Source organism: Microcaecilia unicolor, chromosome 9 (genome assembly GCF_901765095.1).
Source record: "Microcaecilia unicolor chromosome 9, aMicUni1.1, whole genome shotgun sequence".
In the NCBI taxonomy this organism is placed as follows: domain Eukaryota; kingdom Metazoa; phylum Chordata; class Amphibia; order Gymnophiona; family Siphonopidae; genus Microcaecilia; species Microcaecilia unicolor.
In genome coordinates, this window is record NC_044039.1 from 140,167,657 (window position 1) to 140,185,245 (window position 17,589).

At 44.2% G+C, this 17,589-nt stretch overlaps 1 protein-coding gene across 4 annotated transcripts in view; it reads left to right on the plus strand.

Annotated features, from left to right (window-relative positions):
• Positions 1 to 17,589, plus strand: part of TMEM62 (transmembrane protein 62) — a 121,824-nt gene that overhangs the window by 71,460 nt on the left and 32,775 nt on the right. For all 4 annotated transcript variants that reach the window (XM_030214511.1, XM_030214509.1, XM_030214510.1 and 1 more), the window contains 2 exons: positions 3,593 to 3,706; positions 15,021 to 15,105. In XM_030214511.1, coding sequence (XP_030070371.1) covers positions 3,593 to 3,706; positions 15,021 to 15,105 — 199 coding nt within the window. The remainder of the gene's footprint in view (positions 1 to 3,592; positions 3,707 to 15,020; positions 15,106 to 17,589) is intronic.

Genomic DNA, 17,589 nt, shown 5'->3' on the forward strand with positions numbered 1-17,589 from the left:
AAGGAAGCCATTGCAGCGGCTTATGTGGCCGCGGGGAAGGTGCCGCCTATCCAGCTGAAGGCTCACTCCACAAGAGCTCAGGCGGCCTCGATGGCAGAGGCCGGTTCCGTCTCCTTGGAAGAGATATGCAAGGCGGCAACTTGGGCTTCGGCCCATACATTCTCCAAGCATTACCGCTTGACTGTGGCTGCTCGGGCGGAGGCCCGGTTTGGAGCTTCAGTGTTGCGGTCAGGGATTTCTATGTCCCGCCCTGGGTGAGTACTGCTTCGGTACATCCCACCAGTCTATGGATTGATCAGCTTGATGATATGGAAGGTAAAATTATGTATAATCATACCTGATAATTTTCTTTCCATTAATCATAGCTGATCAATCCATAGCCCCTCCCAGATATCTGTACTGTTTTTATTCTGGTTGCATTTCAGGTTCAAGTTCAGTCTTCAGTTACTTCAGAAAGACTTCGTGTTCAAGTTTTTTCACTTGGATTCTTCAAGAGTTAAGACGAGTTTGTGTTACAGTGAGCTGCTGCATTCCTCTCCCCTCCGTTTTACGGGGCTGGATTGAGACTTAAAATTCTGCCGGCACTCCCTCCCGCTTCGTGCGGCTGTAGGGCAGTTTTGTACCCCTCCCGCTTCGGCGGTGTTAGGGTCAGTCAGCTCCTCCCGCGGTTGCGGTTGCAGGATAAGCCAGATCCCCCCCGCATCGGCGGGTGTGGTGTCCCTCCCCCGCTCCGCGGGGATGAGCTGGACGGATTCCCCTCCCCCACTTGTGTGGGGATGAGCTGGGTTAATTCCCCTCCCCCGTTTCGGCGGTGGTGAGCTGGGCAGAGTGTCCCTTCGTGGGTGTAATTCTCTAAGTGCTGAGTCCTGCGGATGGAGCTTTGATATCGACATACTGAGGAGTTTCCGACAGCACATGACCACATATAGGGAGGCAAAAGTTTGCTCTCTATCTCCACCTGCTGGTAGATGGACACAACCCACCAGTCTATGGATTGATCAGCTATGATTAATGGAAAGAAAATTATCAGGTATGATTATACATAATTTTACCTTTTGAGAACAATTATGCTTAAAAATGTTTTTTTTCTTGCACCTACATAGAGTGCATAGTGTTATTTGTTTCTCACCCCTAAAACAGCTATATTTTTGAGTAATTTGTATAAATGGAATAAGATACCTACCAACAGTTCTCCTGTTGTCTTCCTGACCCTGTTCCTATGAAAATAGATCTCTATTGAGCATACAGATAGCTCCACCCAAGCCTCCTACTGTGTGCAGCTCCACAGATTCCTCTGCTTCCTTCCTGTGCACGCACACATATAGCTCCAAGGCAGCCTCCTACCACATGCAGCTCCCCTCCAAGCCTCCTACCGCGTGCAGCTCTGACTAGTCCTCTACTTCCTGTACCTGTGTGTGCAAAAAGTTGTTCTGTGCTGCGTCAGGGGGCAGAACTGGGAAGTCACCCAATTGCTAGTTGCCACATGCATACGCCTGTAGATCAGATGACCCGATGTGCTGGCCCGTGGGTGTGTGCTGATCAGGAGGAGGAGGCACCGGCGACCATGGCACAAGGCGACCCGGATGTACTGTACATCGCAGGAGCTGCATCCATCCCTACAGGATTCCAGAAGGCCTGGTGGGGATTCCTTTGAACCCCGTCAGAACATTTTGACCATTAAGGGTAGGTACTCCTTTCCGTACATCACGTGGAATACCCATTTTAATATTAATAAGCTTGTTGTAGTACATTTGTATAGAATTATCAATAGCTGCTACTGCAAATGGTAAAAGCGACCTGAATAACGTGCACTAGACTGGCTATAACCAGTCTAAATCAAATGTTGCAAGCACAGTAAGCTTTGAGCTTCAGCGCCTTATATAGTTGTGATTGGGTAAAATATGCTCTATGTATCGTATGAAAACATTCCCTAAGATCAGCATTGGAAATAAGCCCTGATATGCCTTTTTATATAGTAGAACATCACACAGTTCATTGCCAAGGTCTTGTTCCCTTCGTTACTTAACCTCATAAATGAATAAGCATAAATACTCCCATAAATACCATAACATGCATTTAAAAATCTCATTGATACTATCAAAATAAATTCAAAACTCATCTAATATAACACATATAAAGCAAAAGACTCTTAAATAGTGATTAGTATAATAAATAAGAGGTTTAAAAAGGACCCATTTGGGACTAAATTCTATAAATGGTGCCTAAAAAATCGCCACAGAAAAAATAGCGCTGTTCTATAAAGAGCACTTAAAGTTAGGTGCCATTTATAGAATACTAGTAAAACATGCCCGTTTCTTGCGTTAATGAAACGGGCGCTAGCATGGTTTCCTTCTGAACCTCCCCCCCTCCCTACTCACCCCTTTCGGCGTTCTGATGGCACTGGCCGCCATTGTTGTGGTCCTCGGCACGCCACCTTCAATGTGCTGCATCGTTGGTTGTGAAGCCACTGACGCCGTTGCTCCGCCCTCGACATCATCACGTTTGACGCGAGGGCGGGGCCCCAACACAGTGTTTTCGGTGGCTTCACCACCACGAAGGCTTCGAACCGGAAGGAAGTGTCCGGAGGACCTGACAGTGACGTCAGTGTCCTCAGAACGTTGAGGGTGAGTTTTATTATATAGGATGATGACAGTGGTTTAAAGATTGTGGGTCAGCCCATGGACTTTTAGCAGAACCTTGATAATCATGGGCTGAAAGCTACTGAGTTGCTTCTGAGCTGGTGTGGATAACTTGAGGAAGGACTTAGCAAAGCTAGAGAAATGGTCTGGAATTTGGCAGATAAAATTTAATGCTAAAAAATGCAGGGTCATACATTTGGACTTTAGAAACCAGAGAGAATGGTACAGTTTAGGGGCTGAAAAACGTTTGTGCACAAAAGAGGAGCGGGACATGGATGTGATTGTATGTGATGATCGGGTAGAAGAGGTGACTGCGAAAGCAAGAAGAATGCTTGGGTGGATAGGGAGAGGAATGGCCAGTAGGTAAAAGGAGGTGGTGATGCACCTGTATAAGACTCGTATAAGACTCTGGTGAGACCTCATTTAGAATATTGTGTACAATTCTGGAGACCACACCTTCAAAAAGATATAAAGAGGATGGAATCGGTAAACAGGGTGGCTACTGAAATGATCAGTGATCTTCGTCATAATGTGTATGTGGACAGACTTAAAAATCTCAATATGTATACTTTGGAAGAAAGATGTAAGAGGAGAGATATGATAGATATTTAAATACCTACATGGCATCAATGCACAGGAGGCGAAGGGGCATAGGATTAAGGTGAAAGGGGATAGACTCAGAAGTAATCTGAGGAAATTGTTCCACGAATTCACCACTCTTTCCGTGAACTGTCTCCAAGTGGAAGTGATGGAGACCAAAACAATATTTGAATTCAAGAGAGCTTGGGACAAGTACATAGGATAAGGGAGTGATAGGGAGAGTAGATGGCATGGATGGGCAGACTGGATAGGCTATATAATCTTTATCTGCCTACATTTTTCTATGTTTCTGAAGGCTCTGTCTTTGCAAGAAACCCTCTGGCTGCTCTTACAGGCTTCTCTTTTCTTCTCAGGATGAAAGTGGGAAAATAAATACTAGAAGCCAAATGTTTACCTTGGAGGATAATGTGTCTCTCAGATTTGACTTACTGTCATCCATAATTCTTCTTTCTGACTTGTACATTGTGGTGAGTATCTTCACACAAATTTTTTGGTCTATATTTTCCTGGGGGAAACCATTCCTTGGAATACTCACTGATATATTGTTATAAATTAGCATATCAATATAGGTGACTCTTAGGTTGACAGTGGTGAGTAATTTGTCATCATGCCTTGGGTTTAAACATGGTAAATTTGACCCTTAGCAGTAGCCCTGCAGTACTACCAATAGGGAACAATCTGCCATATAAGGCATGAGTGCCCTTATATGGCAGATTGACCCCTAGCAGTAGTACCACACTACTATTGCTAGGGGTCATATCTGCCATTTTGAACCCAGAGCACTGCAAGGATAAGAGTAGACAATTAGACCACTGAGGGGGAAATTGGATTTGGGGTGACCATTGATGGGGGAAGTTACATTGGTAAAGGGATTGGATTGGTTGGGGTTGAGTTGACTATATCTCTATATATCAGGGGCGTAGGCAGACAGCAGATTTTGGGTGGGCCTAGGCAAGAAGTGGGTGGGCACCAAGTGTTCTCCCCCCTCCCACCAAAAAAAATTGCTGGTGGGCAAATGCTTCGCTCCCCCTTGGTAATCTGCAGCAGGCATGTGCTGAAAATGGAGCATTTGCAGGTACTAGTATCGTGGAGAGCAGCATTTTTGTTACCATCAGGGGGAAGTCTTCCGCTGGCAGAGCTTAGGATCCCCACCAGCTACCGCTAAACGTGTACTACTGTTGGGTGGGCCTGAGCCCTAAGTGGGTGGGCCCTGGCCCACCCAGGCCCACCCGTGGCTACGCCACTGCTATATATGCACACACACATACATGTATATCTGCCTAACTGCCCCAGTTTCTTTGGGCCAGTGCCATGTTACATGCTTTGGTAGATAGCACAGGAGTACTCATGCTGTCTGTCAATGCATAGAACATTGTGTCTATGCAGTAAATACAGGGTACATGTTGGGCATCCCCTCCCTGTATTTACAAGCACATAGGCAATTAATGCTGACAAGACAAAATTACTGTGTTTAGCAATTCAGTTTTGAACATACCTTACATCTAGTCAGGGAAATCTTTTGACAGTGATTCAATCTTCCTGTATTTTTTTTATTCAGCTCTTTTTTTTTTGAACTTCAAATTAACAATTTGCTAAAAAGATTTATATAAACTCAAGTAGCTGAGATTAGTTCAGTCTCATTTTCATCAGAACCATTTTGCTTTAATAGTTCAATCTTTGATTCTGTCACATTTAGATTACTACAGTTCTGTATATGTTGGTATTGGAAAAGAAACTTTGTTTACTCCAAAACACAGCAGCAAGACTGATATTTAGCTTGAGAGATATGACCATGATACACTATTGTTGGTCAAATTGCACTGGCTACTGGTTCAGGCAAAGGTTATGTTTAAACTCTCTTGTCTCATTTACAGATATTTATATGGTCAGGCAGCAGAACATTTATGCCTAATGTTAAAGCTTTTTATGGCATCCTACACTTTTAGGGCATGTGATCATGTTTTCCTAAGGTTTCCCTCAGCAAAAGGGATTCGTTATAAAAAGCAATTACAGAAATTAGTTTTCTTAACAATCAGCTGCAAATTGGAATAATCTTCCCATTGACCTTAAGAATGAACCATCTTATTCTCTTTTTAGAAAGAAGCTGAAAACTTTTTTTCTTTTTAATACATTTTTGTTAGGAGCTATTTCTTCTTAATGTACTGTAATTTTGCAAGGTATTTAATTCTTTGAAGTATTGTAATTCTGTGTAAAGTAAGTTGTTGTTTTTTTTTTTTAATTTATTTTGTTGTAATCTATTATAATAAAACGCACCCTCAACGTTCTGAGGACACTGACGTCACTGCAGGCACTCACACACCGGTTCGTAAGTTCATGGTGGTGAAGCCACAACACTCACCATGTCTTCATGCCTTGCCCTCGCGTCACACGTGATGACGTCGAGGGCGGAACACGTACACAACAAGGCAAATGAACGCACGGGGAGCAGTAGGCCCCTTCCAACAAATCGCAACCGCCGAGCACGTGCCCATCACCCCGCCCCTTTAAAGGTACCGCCCCCCATCGCCCCCTCTTCCCCTCATCACCTTCCCTCCCCCCTGTCACCTCCCCTCCCCTTACGCCACTATCCCTGGTGGTCTAGCGGTACCTGTTCGCTCGGGCAGGAACGAAAGAGCACCTGCTTTCCTGCCCGGAGCGCTGCTGCTAGCTGCCCGGCTGCATCGTGTGTGAGTCCGGCTCTCGGAGTTTCAAAATGGCCGCCAAGAGTTCAAGCTGCCTCGCGAAACTTCAACTCTCGGCAGCCATTTTGAAACGCCGACAGCCGGACTCCCACAAGATGCAGCAGGGCAGCTAGCAGCACCGCTACGGGCAGGAAAGAGGGGGCTCTTTCTTTCCTGCCCCAACTGAACAGGTACCTCTAGACCACCAGGGAGACTAGCGTAAGGGGAGGGGAAGGGAGTCCCGTGCCCGCTAGCGCCCGTATCATCAGAGGCAGAAACGGGCCTTTTTAACTAGTATTTTAATAAAATTAATATTGTACACCACCTAGGATCTGTTTGATATAGGCAATTGCTAAAAGCATGTGTTAGACTAGATTAAGTTTCACAGTTTAGGTATGGAAAAATGCAAAAACTTACTGCAATTTGGTAAAAAGGCCCCATAATACATTATATGTCTGCTTAACTAATACTCAGTGAATAAAAAAATCTGTCACGAGGCTGCAAAACTTAAAATTTTTTTTTAGCAAACTTTAAAAAAACTATTTTCAAAATAGTCATCATTCCCATTTGTATTGCATAAGAATATTTAAAATACGATTAAAATATTCTCAGGTGGTGCATCTGAAACTCATGTGACCTTCCATTTTAGATCAGTGATTCTCAAACCTGTCCTGGGGGGATCACCAGCCAGTTGGGTTTTCAGGATATCCCTAATGAATAGCATGGGAGATTTGTATATAATTGAAATGAAAGGCATACTAATCTGCCTCATGAATATTTATTATACAATAAAGGACTATTCAATAACAATTCTACCTATTCAAAACATGACTAATTCTTTTAAAAATATTAAACAATTATTCCACTAGTCAATACCTTGGAGGAGTGGCCTAGTGGTTAGAGTACTGGTCTTGCAATCCAGAGGTGGCCGGTTCAAATCCCACTGCTGCTCCTTGTGATCTTGAGCAAGTCACTTAACCCTCCGTTACCTTAGGTACTCACAACCTGAGCCCTCCTGGGACAGAGAAATATCCAGTGTACCTGAATGTAACTCACCTTGAGCTACTATTGAAAAAGGTGTGAGCAAAATCTAAATAAATAATAAATATTCATACACTTTTTATTCAAAAAGCTTTTTACGGTTTAACGGTTTTTATTCAGGATCAAAGAAAACCCAACAACATACAACTAATCAACAATTCTAGACAAACACATCAAATGGTTACATAACAACAAGCAAGCCTGACAGAATAATAAACATCTGACAGCAATAAATCAGTAACACATGATCCCTTTTTTGTTTACGATAACCCTCCCATTACCTCCCACCTTACATCCTCATTTTCCATTCAATTTGTTCGAATATCCAAAATCCACCCCCCCCCTCTTCCTTATCCGATCCTAAACCTTGTCAGACTTTTAAGATGGCCAGTTTCTGGTCTCTTATAACCCCAGGACATTCAGTTTTGTCAAATGTCCAAAATCCCCCCTCCCCTTCCTTATCCGATCCTAAACCTTGTCAGACTTTTAAGATGGCCAGTGTCTGGTCTTTTATAACCCCAGGCCATCTTAGAAAGGATAACATCCAATAGTCCAGTTCCTCCCTCCCCTACCCAAAACTAAGAACCCCAAAACAATCCTTTTACATAACAATTACTCAGGTAACACTCTGAAAAGTATTTGATACAGCACTTCTAGCTTTATGGGAGATAGTATGCAAATAAGTTCAAGATAGATATGAAAGACCTTCGCCCCTTTGGGGAACTCCTAGCAGCCCTTGCCTCCCATAAACACCAACATCTTACTCTAGAGTATACTACCCTTTTTAAAACTTCCAAAGGATCACTACTTTTTCAGTTCAAACATGAAGCAGATATTTCCTATAATCCAATTCTGTCCATATATTTAAAAAAAAAAATCCTTCTTCAGAAAGATATTACCAATTTTTCCAACTTAGATGTAAAAGTTTTAAGTCTTTCCTTATTTCTACTTTGTGTTGATGTAACAAGATTGTACTGTAATCCGCTTTTTAAGACATTTCCACTGCTCCACGTCAGAAAATCACCACTAATACTCCATCTCCTTTGTCTGCAACCTTCTGATGACTCATTCCATTGGCAATGTATTCTTAGCAATAGATCTTTAGGTCTCAACACAGGCCATATTTCATAGGTATTTCATCAGGAGACCATACAAAAATCGGAAGTATACAACACATTGTATTTCAACCTACTTAAAAACACTTATACAAACAAAGTAATCACAACTCAAAACTATTAATTAAATACCTAGGCTAGGGCTCTTCAGCTTGGTGCCGGGCAAAATGGTAGAAACTATTATAAAGAACAAAATTACAGAGCTTATTGAAAAGCATGGATAAATGAGACAAAGCCAACATGGATTTAGTGAAGGGATATCTTGCCTCACCAATCTATTACATTTCTTTGAAGGGGTGAACAAAAGGTGAGCCGGTCGATTTATTGTGTATCTGGATTTTCAAAAGGCATTTGACAAAAGTACCTCATGAAAGACTCAAGGAAATTGGAGAGTCATGGGATAGGAGGTAGTGTTTGTTGTGGATTAAAAACTGGTTAAAAGATAGAGAGCAGAGAGTAGGGTTAAATGGTCAGTATTCTCAGTGGAGAAGAGTATAGTGGTGTTCCCCAGGGGTCTGTGCTGGCACCGCTGCTTTTTAACATATTTATAAATGATCGGAGGTCATGTGATGGATTGAGGAGAGAGGACGCAAGCGATCTCTTCTCTAGGCAGCCTTCCCCCGTTCGCCTCGATCCCGGACGAAATCCAGCTCGAAAGTGACTAAGAAACCTGGCGAGTTAACCCCACATCGTATGGACGAGTTTGTGGTGCGGAACGTACTGGGGATGCCAGGGAAAACAAGACAAGGGCTGAGAGGTTGCGGAACCCAAGATGACGGCGAGCCTGGCCAAACCGCTGCTGCTATTCTCAGACCCGCAAATGCAGCAACTGACAGAGGCAGTAAAAGTGGCGATACAGCCCCAATTGAAACAACTCTCGTCCCAAATCACCAAATTGGAAGGATTATTGGACGAAACTGTGCGACGCACGGGAGATATAGAATACAGGATGTCGGAGGCAGAGGACGGGAGCAAAGCTATGGCGGATCAAATAGCTAAACTGCAGCAGCAGATAAAAGCGCAGGACTATTTGCTAGATGATCTGAAAAACAGATCTAGAAGATCCAACCTAAGAATAGTTGGTATACCAGAGACGGTCCCAGATCATGTGCTGCTCACCCTGCTGGAAAGGTGGATGAAAGAGGAGAGGAATTTGCGCTATCAGATAGCTTGGGCCCCTTCTGTTTAGAAAGAGCGCACAGGCTAGGGAGGAAGCAGGACAATACGACAAGACCACGCGTGGTAATGGTCAAAGTGCACAACTTCATCCATAAGACAGAAATCCTGAGAGGGGCCCGAGAGAAATGGAACACTATGCACTACGAGGGAGCATAAATAAAGATCTTTCAGGACTATTCATTACAATTGCAAGAGAAGCGGAGGCTGTTTGGTCCGATCTGTAAAAGTTTAGCAGAAGCAAAGATAAAGTTCCGACTGCTCTATCCAGCGGTACTTAAAATCATGCAGGATGGAACCTGGAGAATCTTCAAGACGCCAGAGGAGGCACACGCATTTGTGAACGCCCGTCAGCACTCGGACCCAGCCTGAAGGATATTCCTATGAACTTTATCATGGACAAATTGGGGCTGAAAAGCCCAGTAGGCCAACCCTGCAGGTGTGGATGGAGTTGGGGGAATACGCAATTGGAACTGTAAGTTGAATTGAGAGATAGTTTGGGGAATGAGAGGGGAGATTGGATGCGATAGAGGGGAAGAATAACTAAGAGGACATTTAAGGGTGGTAGGGGAGACCAATGGCTGTGAAATATGGCTGTAAAATACGGAAGGTGTGATTGTGAGAATGTGTGAGGCTTGGAGCTGGAGAAGAGTGGACGGTGGGGGGGAGTCTGCATTCACGAGACCTCGTATCACCTACTAGACTGGTGGGAGATAGGGTTATCAAGGGACTAGGACTAGTGAAGGGGAAGGGAAGAAGGGAAGGGGGGTATAGGGGAGAGCTCACAAGGTCTGTGCAGAAGCATTGACATGTAACACACGCTGGGATTTCAGAGAAGGGTGAGGGCTGGGTGGAGCTGGGCACCTGGACTCCCACTAAGGAAAATGATAGAGCGATAAGAACAAAAGAAAAGAGGGTCGGGCATGACTAAGGGGACCCGAATTATTTCCTGGAACGTGGGAGGAATTGCCATGCCTGTAAAGAGGTCTAAAATATTAGCTGCCTTGCAAAGACACAAGGCGGACAATAGCGTGTCTGCAAGAAACTATGCTAACGGAGGAGGAGCATCAGAAACTAAAAAGAACCTGAGTGGGGGAGGTGTTGGCTTCAGCAGGGGGTAGCAATACTAATCCGGAAAGGAGTGGCAGCACGGGCAGAGCTGATTACTAAGGACCCACATGGACGATTTGTCCTGATACATTTGTGGCTCCAAAACCGAGAATTTTTGCTGGGTTCACTGTATGGACCCAATGACTACACCCCAACTTTTTCCCAGTCGATCATAAAGCACATTCCCTCAAGCTAATACTGGTGGGCGACTATAACCTGATAGTAGACCCAGAATCACATACATCCAATCCCAGAATAGCGCCACAGGGAGGGGCCCGGACAAACGCATTGCCTACATTTATGCGCACACTGAACTTGGTGGACCCTTGGAGGTCCTTAAATCCGGAAGTGAGGGACTACACTCACCTTTCACGGGCACATGGGACTCTCTCCCGAATTGACTATATATTGGTGGATAGAGCGGTGTTCCCCTGGGTGCGGGATGTGCGTATAGGACCTACGGAGATCTCAGATCATACGATGGTGTGGGTGGAACTTGAGGCCCCAGAATTCTATCACACTAGAGGGGGATGGAGATACCCGGGATACTTGCAGGGAGATAAAGAATTCACGCAATATTTAGCCAATAGATGGGAAGAATATGATAGCTTCAGTAACCAACATACAAGCGACCCAAAATTATACTGGATGGCAGCTAAAGCAGTGTTATGGGGGGACATAATAGTGTTCACCCAGGCTCGCAAGAAAAAACAAGCCATAGCAATCTTGCGCCTTGAAACACAGCTCAAAAAAGCAAGAACTATATAAAAGCGCCATGCAGGGTCACTAGAGAGGAACTCCAGGTGATACAGGTGGCCCTTAACTCCCTAATACATAAGCAAACTATGCGCTCCTTAGTGTACTACAAGTATAAACTGCAGCGCTTTGGGAACAAAGCTGGGGAGCTCTTGGCAAAGCTAGTAAAAGCCGGGAGACCTAATAGAGTAATAATAGCGGTGAGAGACCACCAAGGTACATTGAAATATAAAAGTGAGGAGATAGCACAGACTTTCACTGAGTATTTTAAGGGGTTATATGAATAAAGACATGAGGAACCCCCAGACAATTTGGAAGATTATTTGGCGAATCTGGGATTCCCACAGCTCCAGCAGAGGGATCTAGCACAGCTGAATCAGCCTATAACAGGGAAGGAACTTCAGGGGGCCATTGGGGAGCTGGCCCGTAATTCGGCGCCGGGCCCTGATGGATTCACTGGAGAATTTTATAAAGCATTGCCCAAGGGCTGGGAGTGCTGAGTAAATACTTAGATTTTGCAGATCGGTTGCCTTGTTGTTTTCTGGAATACTTAGATCAGGCAATAGATGACAGAGAGTTCCCAGGGCACGCGAATGAAGCTCTTATAACTTTAATACACAAGCCGGGGAAGCCAGAAACAAGTGCAGGCTCCTATAGGCCCATTTCTCTGATCAATGTGGACATTAAAATACTGGCCCGCATTATGGCGGAGAGGCTGGGACAGTTACTGCCCCAACTGATAGGGGAAGAACAGGTGGGATTTGTGAGGAATAGACAGGCAGGAAGTAATGTCAGACGGTTGCTTTTGGCCATGGCAAAATGTCAGCAGGAAGGGAAATCAGCGCTAATCTTAAGCTTGGACGCCGAAAAAGCGTTTGACAAAATAGATTGGAGTTATATGTTCAGGGTCCTCCGCTATATGGGAGTTCAGGGGTGGTATTACGACGACCTAAAAGGCCTTATATAATAAACCACAGGCATCCATTATAATGAACGGGGTGAGGAGTGAGTCGTTTAGAATCCGACAAGGGACAAGGCAGGGATGCCCGCTATCACCCCTTCTGTTCGTGCTGGCAGTGGAACCGTTATTGAGAGCCTTGAAGAGAGAGGAGGAGGTGGCAGGGGGAACAGTTAAGACCCTGGCATTTGCGGATGACCTGTTGATAGTCACCCAAGACCCAGAACGCTCTGTCCCAAAAATCATGGAGGTAGTGAAGAGGTATAGTGAGTACTTGGGCTACCTACACGTTAAACATTCAAAAATCGCGAGCCCTGCAGGTATTAGAGGGAGATAATGTGCAACAGACATTGGCACTGAACATAACGTGAGAAGCGGAAGCCCTTAAATATGTGGGAATTAGAATTCCCCGAGATCTGGCAAGCGTGTATGCATGGAATGTGAAAGGACTGATGGATGGCATGAGGGTCAGGCTGCAATTGTGGCAGGGGCTCCCCCTATCGCTCTTGGGGTGAATAGCCCTATATAACTTGGTGATAGTGGCCAGATGGCTGTATTTCTTCCAGACACTCCCATTGTACATGTCCAGGAATGATGAACATAAGTTAAATCAGATACTTCAAAAATTCTTATGGCGGGGGAAAAAGCCACGAATAGCGATGTCAGCGCTTCAGATTCCAGTGGAGTACGGAGGCCTGGGATTGCTAAACATGAGATATATGACGATCGCCTGTGGGATGAGACACCTAAATGACTGGCTCCGAGCAACACAATACTTTACACCAACCGCAGTAGAACTGAGTGAGGTAAAAGACAGGCATATAAGCCACCTGCTACACAAAGGCAGTGGAACCGAAGGTAGACTGTTGACCTTAGCTCAACTATTGCCGGTGGCGAGAGGGACATGGCGATGGCTGTGCAGGCGGTACAGGTTTTCAAATCGCAGTATGCCATTCCTACCCATCTGTGGAAACCTGGATTTTGTCCCGGGAAGGATATATAAGACATTTCACAGTTGGAAAAGGAAGGGGGTAGAGTATTTGCTACATGTGTTGGACAGAAGGGCAGATTAAGCCATGGGCGGAGCTCCAAGCCCAGTTTTCTTTACCCCCAACGGACTGGTATCACTATTATCAACTGTAACACTATGTCACCAGTCAGCCCAGGGAAGCGCTGACGGAAGATGTGCAGGAGGAGCTGGGGTTGGCTCTATCATTGGGAGCACAGCAGAAAGTACCACTGAAATTTTATCACAGACATCTTAAACACATGACAGAAGAGTTAGACACAGCGGCCATAGCGAAGGCCTGGAGCGCAGAGGTCCAAACAGAGATCACAGACAGAGGTGCGAGAATACTTAAAGGGATACAGAAAGGTCACAGGACTGACAGCATACTGGGAAATGCAATACAAGTTTGTAGTGCGAGCATACATCCCACCCAGAAGGGCATTTCATATGGGGCTCTCCCCGGATGGTGCATGCCCGAAGTGCGGAGGGGACATATGTTCTGGACATGCCTAAAAATTAAGAAATTTTGGGCAATAGTGACCAAGCAGACCTCAGTACTGTGGACCATAACTTAGCGCTCTGAGGCGAGAATGTTATTTGTACGACCAACCCTAATACAGCCAATACCTAAAGGATGTAAAGCTTATGTGATGCACGCCATTATGGTGGCGAAAAAGACTATACTAGTGGCCTGGTTGGACTCAGCGGGCCCTTTAGTTCAGTACTGGAGAGGACAGATGATTCACTTGATGAGGATGGAAAGAATGGAACAGAAAACACAAAGACCGCTTGAAAACAGAGCATTCCAAAACAGATGGACCCCCTTTTGGATGACACTGACACCCACAGCCAGAGGGCAACTATTGAACATTTAAGCAAGGTTAAATGTGAATGATGGAAGCAAAGGTCTTAGGGAGTTTGGGGGGGGAGGGGAGAAGGGAGGGGGAGATGGGGAGGGAGGGGTGGTAGAGAGAGGGGGGGATAAAAACGTAAAATTACGGAAGAGGAATGTGGTAAAGTTCACACTGTTACATGTTGAGTTGTGTTTGTTTCCTCAATAAAACATATTTAAACATAAATGATCTAGAGATGGGAGTAACTAGTGAGGTAATTAAATTTGCTGATGACACAAAGTTATTCAAAGTTGATAAATCACGAGAGGATTTTGAAAAATTTCAAGAGGACCTTACGAGACTGGGAATCCAAATGGCAGATGTATAATGTGAATCAAGTGCAAATTGATGCATGTGGGAAAGAGGAACCTGAACTATAGCTAGGTAATGCAAGGCTCCACATTAGGAGTCACCGACCAGGAAAGGGATCTAGGATTTTTGTTGTTATATTATCTATCTATCTATCTATCTATCTATCTATCTATCTATCTATCTATCTATAGACAGAATTGGATTATAGAGAATATCTGCTTCATGTTTGAACTGAAAAAGTGGTGATTCTTTGGAAGTTTTTAAAAGGGGTAGTATACACTAGAGTAGGATGTTAGTGTTTATGCATATATATGAGTTTTTAAAAAGCTTTTTGAACAAAGTGTATGTATAATGTAAGGTATTGACTAATGGAATAATTGTTTCATATATTTAAGAGGATTTGTCATGTTTTGAATGAATATTCATTAGGGATATCCTGAAAACCTGACTGGCTGGTGGTCCCCTGGGATAGGTTTGAAAACCACTGATTTAGACATATGGTATCAGTTAAGTGACAGATTACATTTAGTTCTCTTTGAAAAGGAATGGGAGCAGAGGGAGTAAAGAAAAGAAAAGAACATCTTTGTTCCCTTTAGCCTTGGAAAGACTTGCCAGTCTATAGATATAGATAGATCATCTTTATGAAGAGATCCGCTTTAGCACAACAAAGTTTGACTGGTCTGTATGAGCTAATAATGAATAATATAAAATGAAAATGTTTTGTTCACAGGGTCAAGTGTTTTTTATACTGATTGTGATAGCCCAGGTCGGTGTGCTTGTTACCTTTCGGTACCTGAGAAGGCCAGCACTCAAAAGTAAGATGGGCTATTTCGTATTTATCCTAGAACACCTTAAAGGGAGTGTTCCTATTGATATTGCTGTATAATTTTTTTTTTTTTGTTACATTTGTACCCTGCGCTTTCCCACCCATGGCAGGCTCAATGCGGCTTACATGGGGCAATGGAGGGTTAAGTGACTTGCCCAGAGTCACAAGGAGCTGCCTGTGCCTGAAGTGGGAATCGAACTCAGTTCCTCAGGACCAAAGTCCACCACCCTAACCACTAGGCCACTACTACATTAAATCCCTCAAATCTGTCTCTGCCACTAAAAACATTAAGGAGAAGTGACCAGAGATGTGGAACGTTTCAAGGTAACAGGACTAGCAAAGATCTTGTGAAAACTTATTTTAGATGTTTGCTGTCAAATTCTGAGCTTCATCTACTAATAGTGCATTCTAATGCCATTGTCATGCATTTATTTTATGCGGTGAGCCTTGGGACAGGTAATGCATGGTAATGGCTTTTAGTGTACGGTATTATACTTATTTATTTGTGACATTTGTATCCCACATTATCCCAAAAGTCTTGAGTTCAATGTGGCTTACAATATACAGTAGATTGAATGAATATAGAATGAAAAATTACATTGGTCTTAATACATTGGATTGAGTAACAAGTAATAACAGATTAATAGAAATATTATAATAATGTACAATTTGATAAAGACATAATACAAGCAGAAGATAAGTTTGTCAACCTAGTTAATTAGACCAAACAACATAGAGTAATGTGAAGAAATTACCTCCTCTATGTTTAAATGCAAATCACCAGGACTGAATGGTATATATCCCAGAGTATTAATAGAATTGAAAAATGAACTTGCAGAATTATTGTTACTAATATGTGATTTACTAGTAAAAAAAAGGCCCGTTTCTGACACAAATGAAACGGGCACTAGCAAGGTTTTCCTCAGAGTGTATATGTTTGAGAGAGAGAGAGAGAGTGTGTGTGAGAGATGGAGTGTGTGTGTCAGAGAGAGAATGAGAGAGAGACAGAGACAGCGTGTGTTTGTGTGAGAGACAGAGTGTCTGTGTGTGTGCGAGACTGTGTTTGTGTGATAAACAGGGAGTGTGTGAGAGACAGTGAGTGAGTGTGAGCCCCCTCCCCACCTCCCTCTCCCCTGCCCCCCCTCCAGCCATCCATGTCCAGCGACCCTCCGCTCCCCCCCCCCCCCCCCCCGGTGCATCAAACCCCCCTCGCCACCCGCAGCTGCCAGTGGTTATGCTGTCCGGCCGCAGAAACGGCCACTACAAAAAGAAAAAAAGTGATAAATGTTTTTAAACCCAGCCCAAATCATTCGCAAATGCCCGAGTCTTAAAACGCAGTCTCTGCAGCCGCTCCTCCTCTCGCCTGTCACGTCGCTGCGCTCCTCCGGGGTCTTACTCAAGGTGCAGTGACATGGAGGCAAGAGGAGGAGCGGCTGCAGAGACTGCATTTTAAGACTCGTGCATTTGCGAATGATTTGGGCTGGGTTTAAAAACATTAATGTTTTTTTTTCTTTTTTTTTTTTTTTAATTTGTAAGAAGTCTTTATTATCCAACAAAACAGAACTTGAGATACATTGCACAAGCAGCACAGGGAGAAAAAGTACTGTTCCATTGCTATTACAAATAGTCTGCTAATATTTTCAATACTGCAATATTCAACAGTTTCAACCTTCAATAATCATCATAACTTCAAGATTTTTTGTAAAGTTTTGGATTCAAACATTCCCCCCCCCTCCCCATTCTCCCCCCCCCCCCCCTCTTCCCACCCTCCCTCCCAAAGGACTCGGCTGGCCACCAGCTATCATCTTACTCTCTCATCATACATTCTAAACTGACAAAGCTTCAGAAGAAACATTTTCCCAGATTAAGTTCCATTTTCCCATTTGATGTTTGCGCTCAGCCTTTAATCTCTCCATTTCGCACACATACCACAGTTTGTTTAGCCATTTTGCTATCGGAGGAACCCCTTCGCGCCGCCAGTGAGAGGCCACAACCACCCTTGCAGTTCCCACTACATGCTTCACCATTGTCTGTTTACATGTTGCTATACCTGCAATCTGAGCTGAGAACAGAAACACTTCAGGGGTCCATGGTATTGTGCTTCCCAGCCATTTCTGCAGCCTAAAGTGGACCGCCCTCCAGAATGCCCGAATTTTGACACAATCCCACCATATGTGCCCCATTGTGCCTTTATGCCCGCACTTCCTCCAACACATACCCGGGGCCAGTGGAAACATCCTCTGTAAACGGGCAGGTGTAAGGTACCACCTATATAGTACTTTCACTGCGTTCTCCTGTATGGGGACATGAGTCGATACCCCTACTACACTTCTTTCTATTCTCTCCCATTCAGGTCCTCCCAACTTCACATCCAGTTCCCTTTCCCATCTTTGCCTGTGCTCACCACTGCAAGGTGATTGTTTACTTATGAGAAGGTACAGGTGACTGATCAGGCCATGAGAAGAAGAAAACT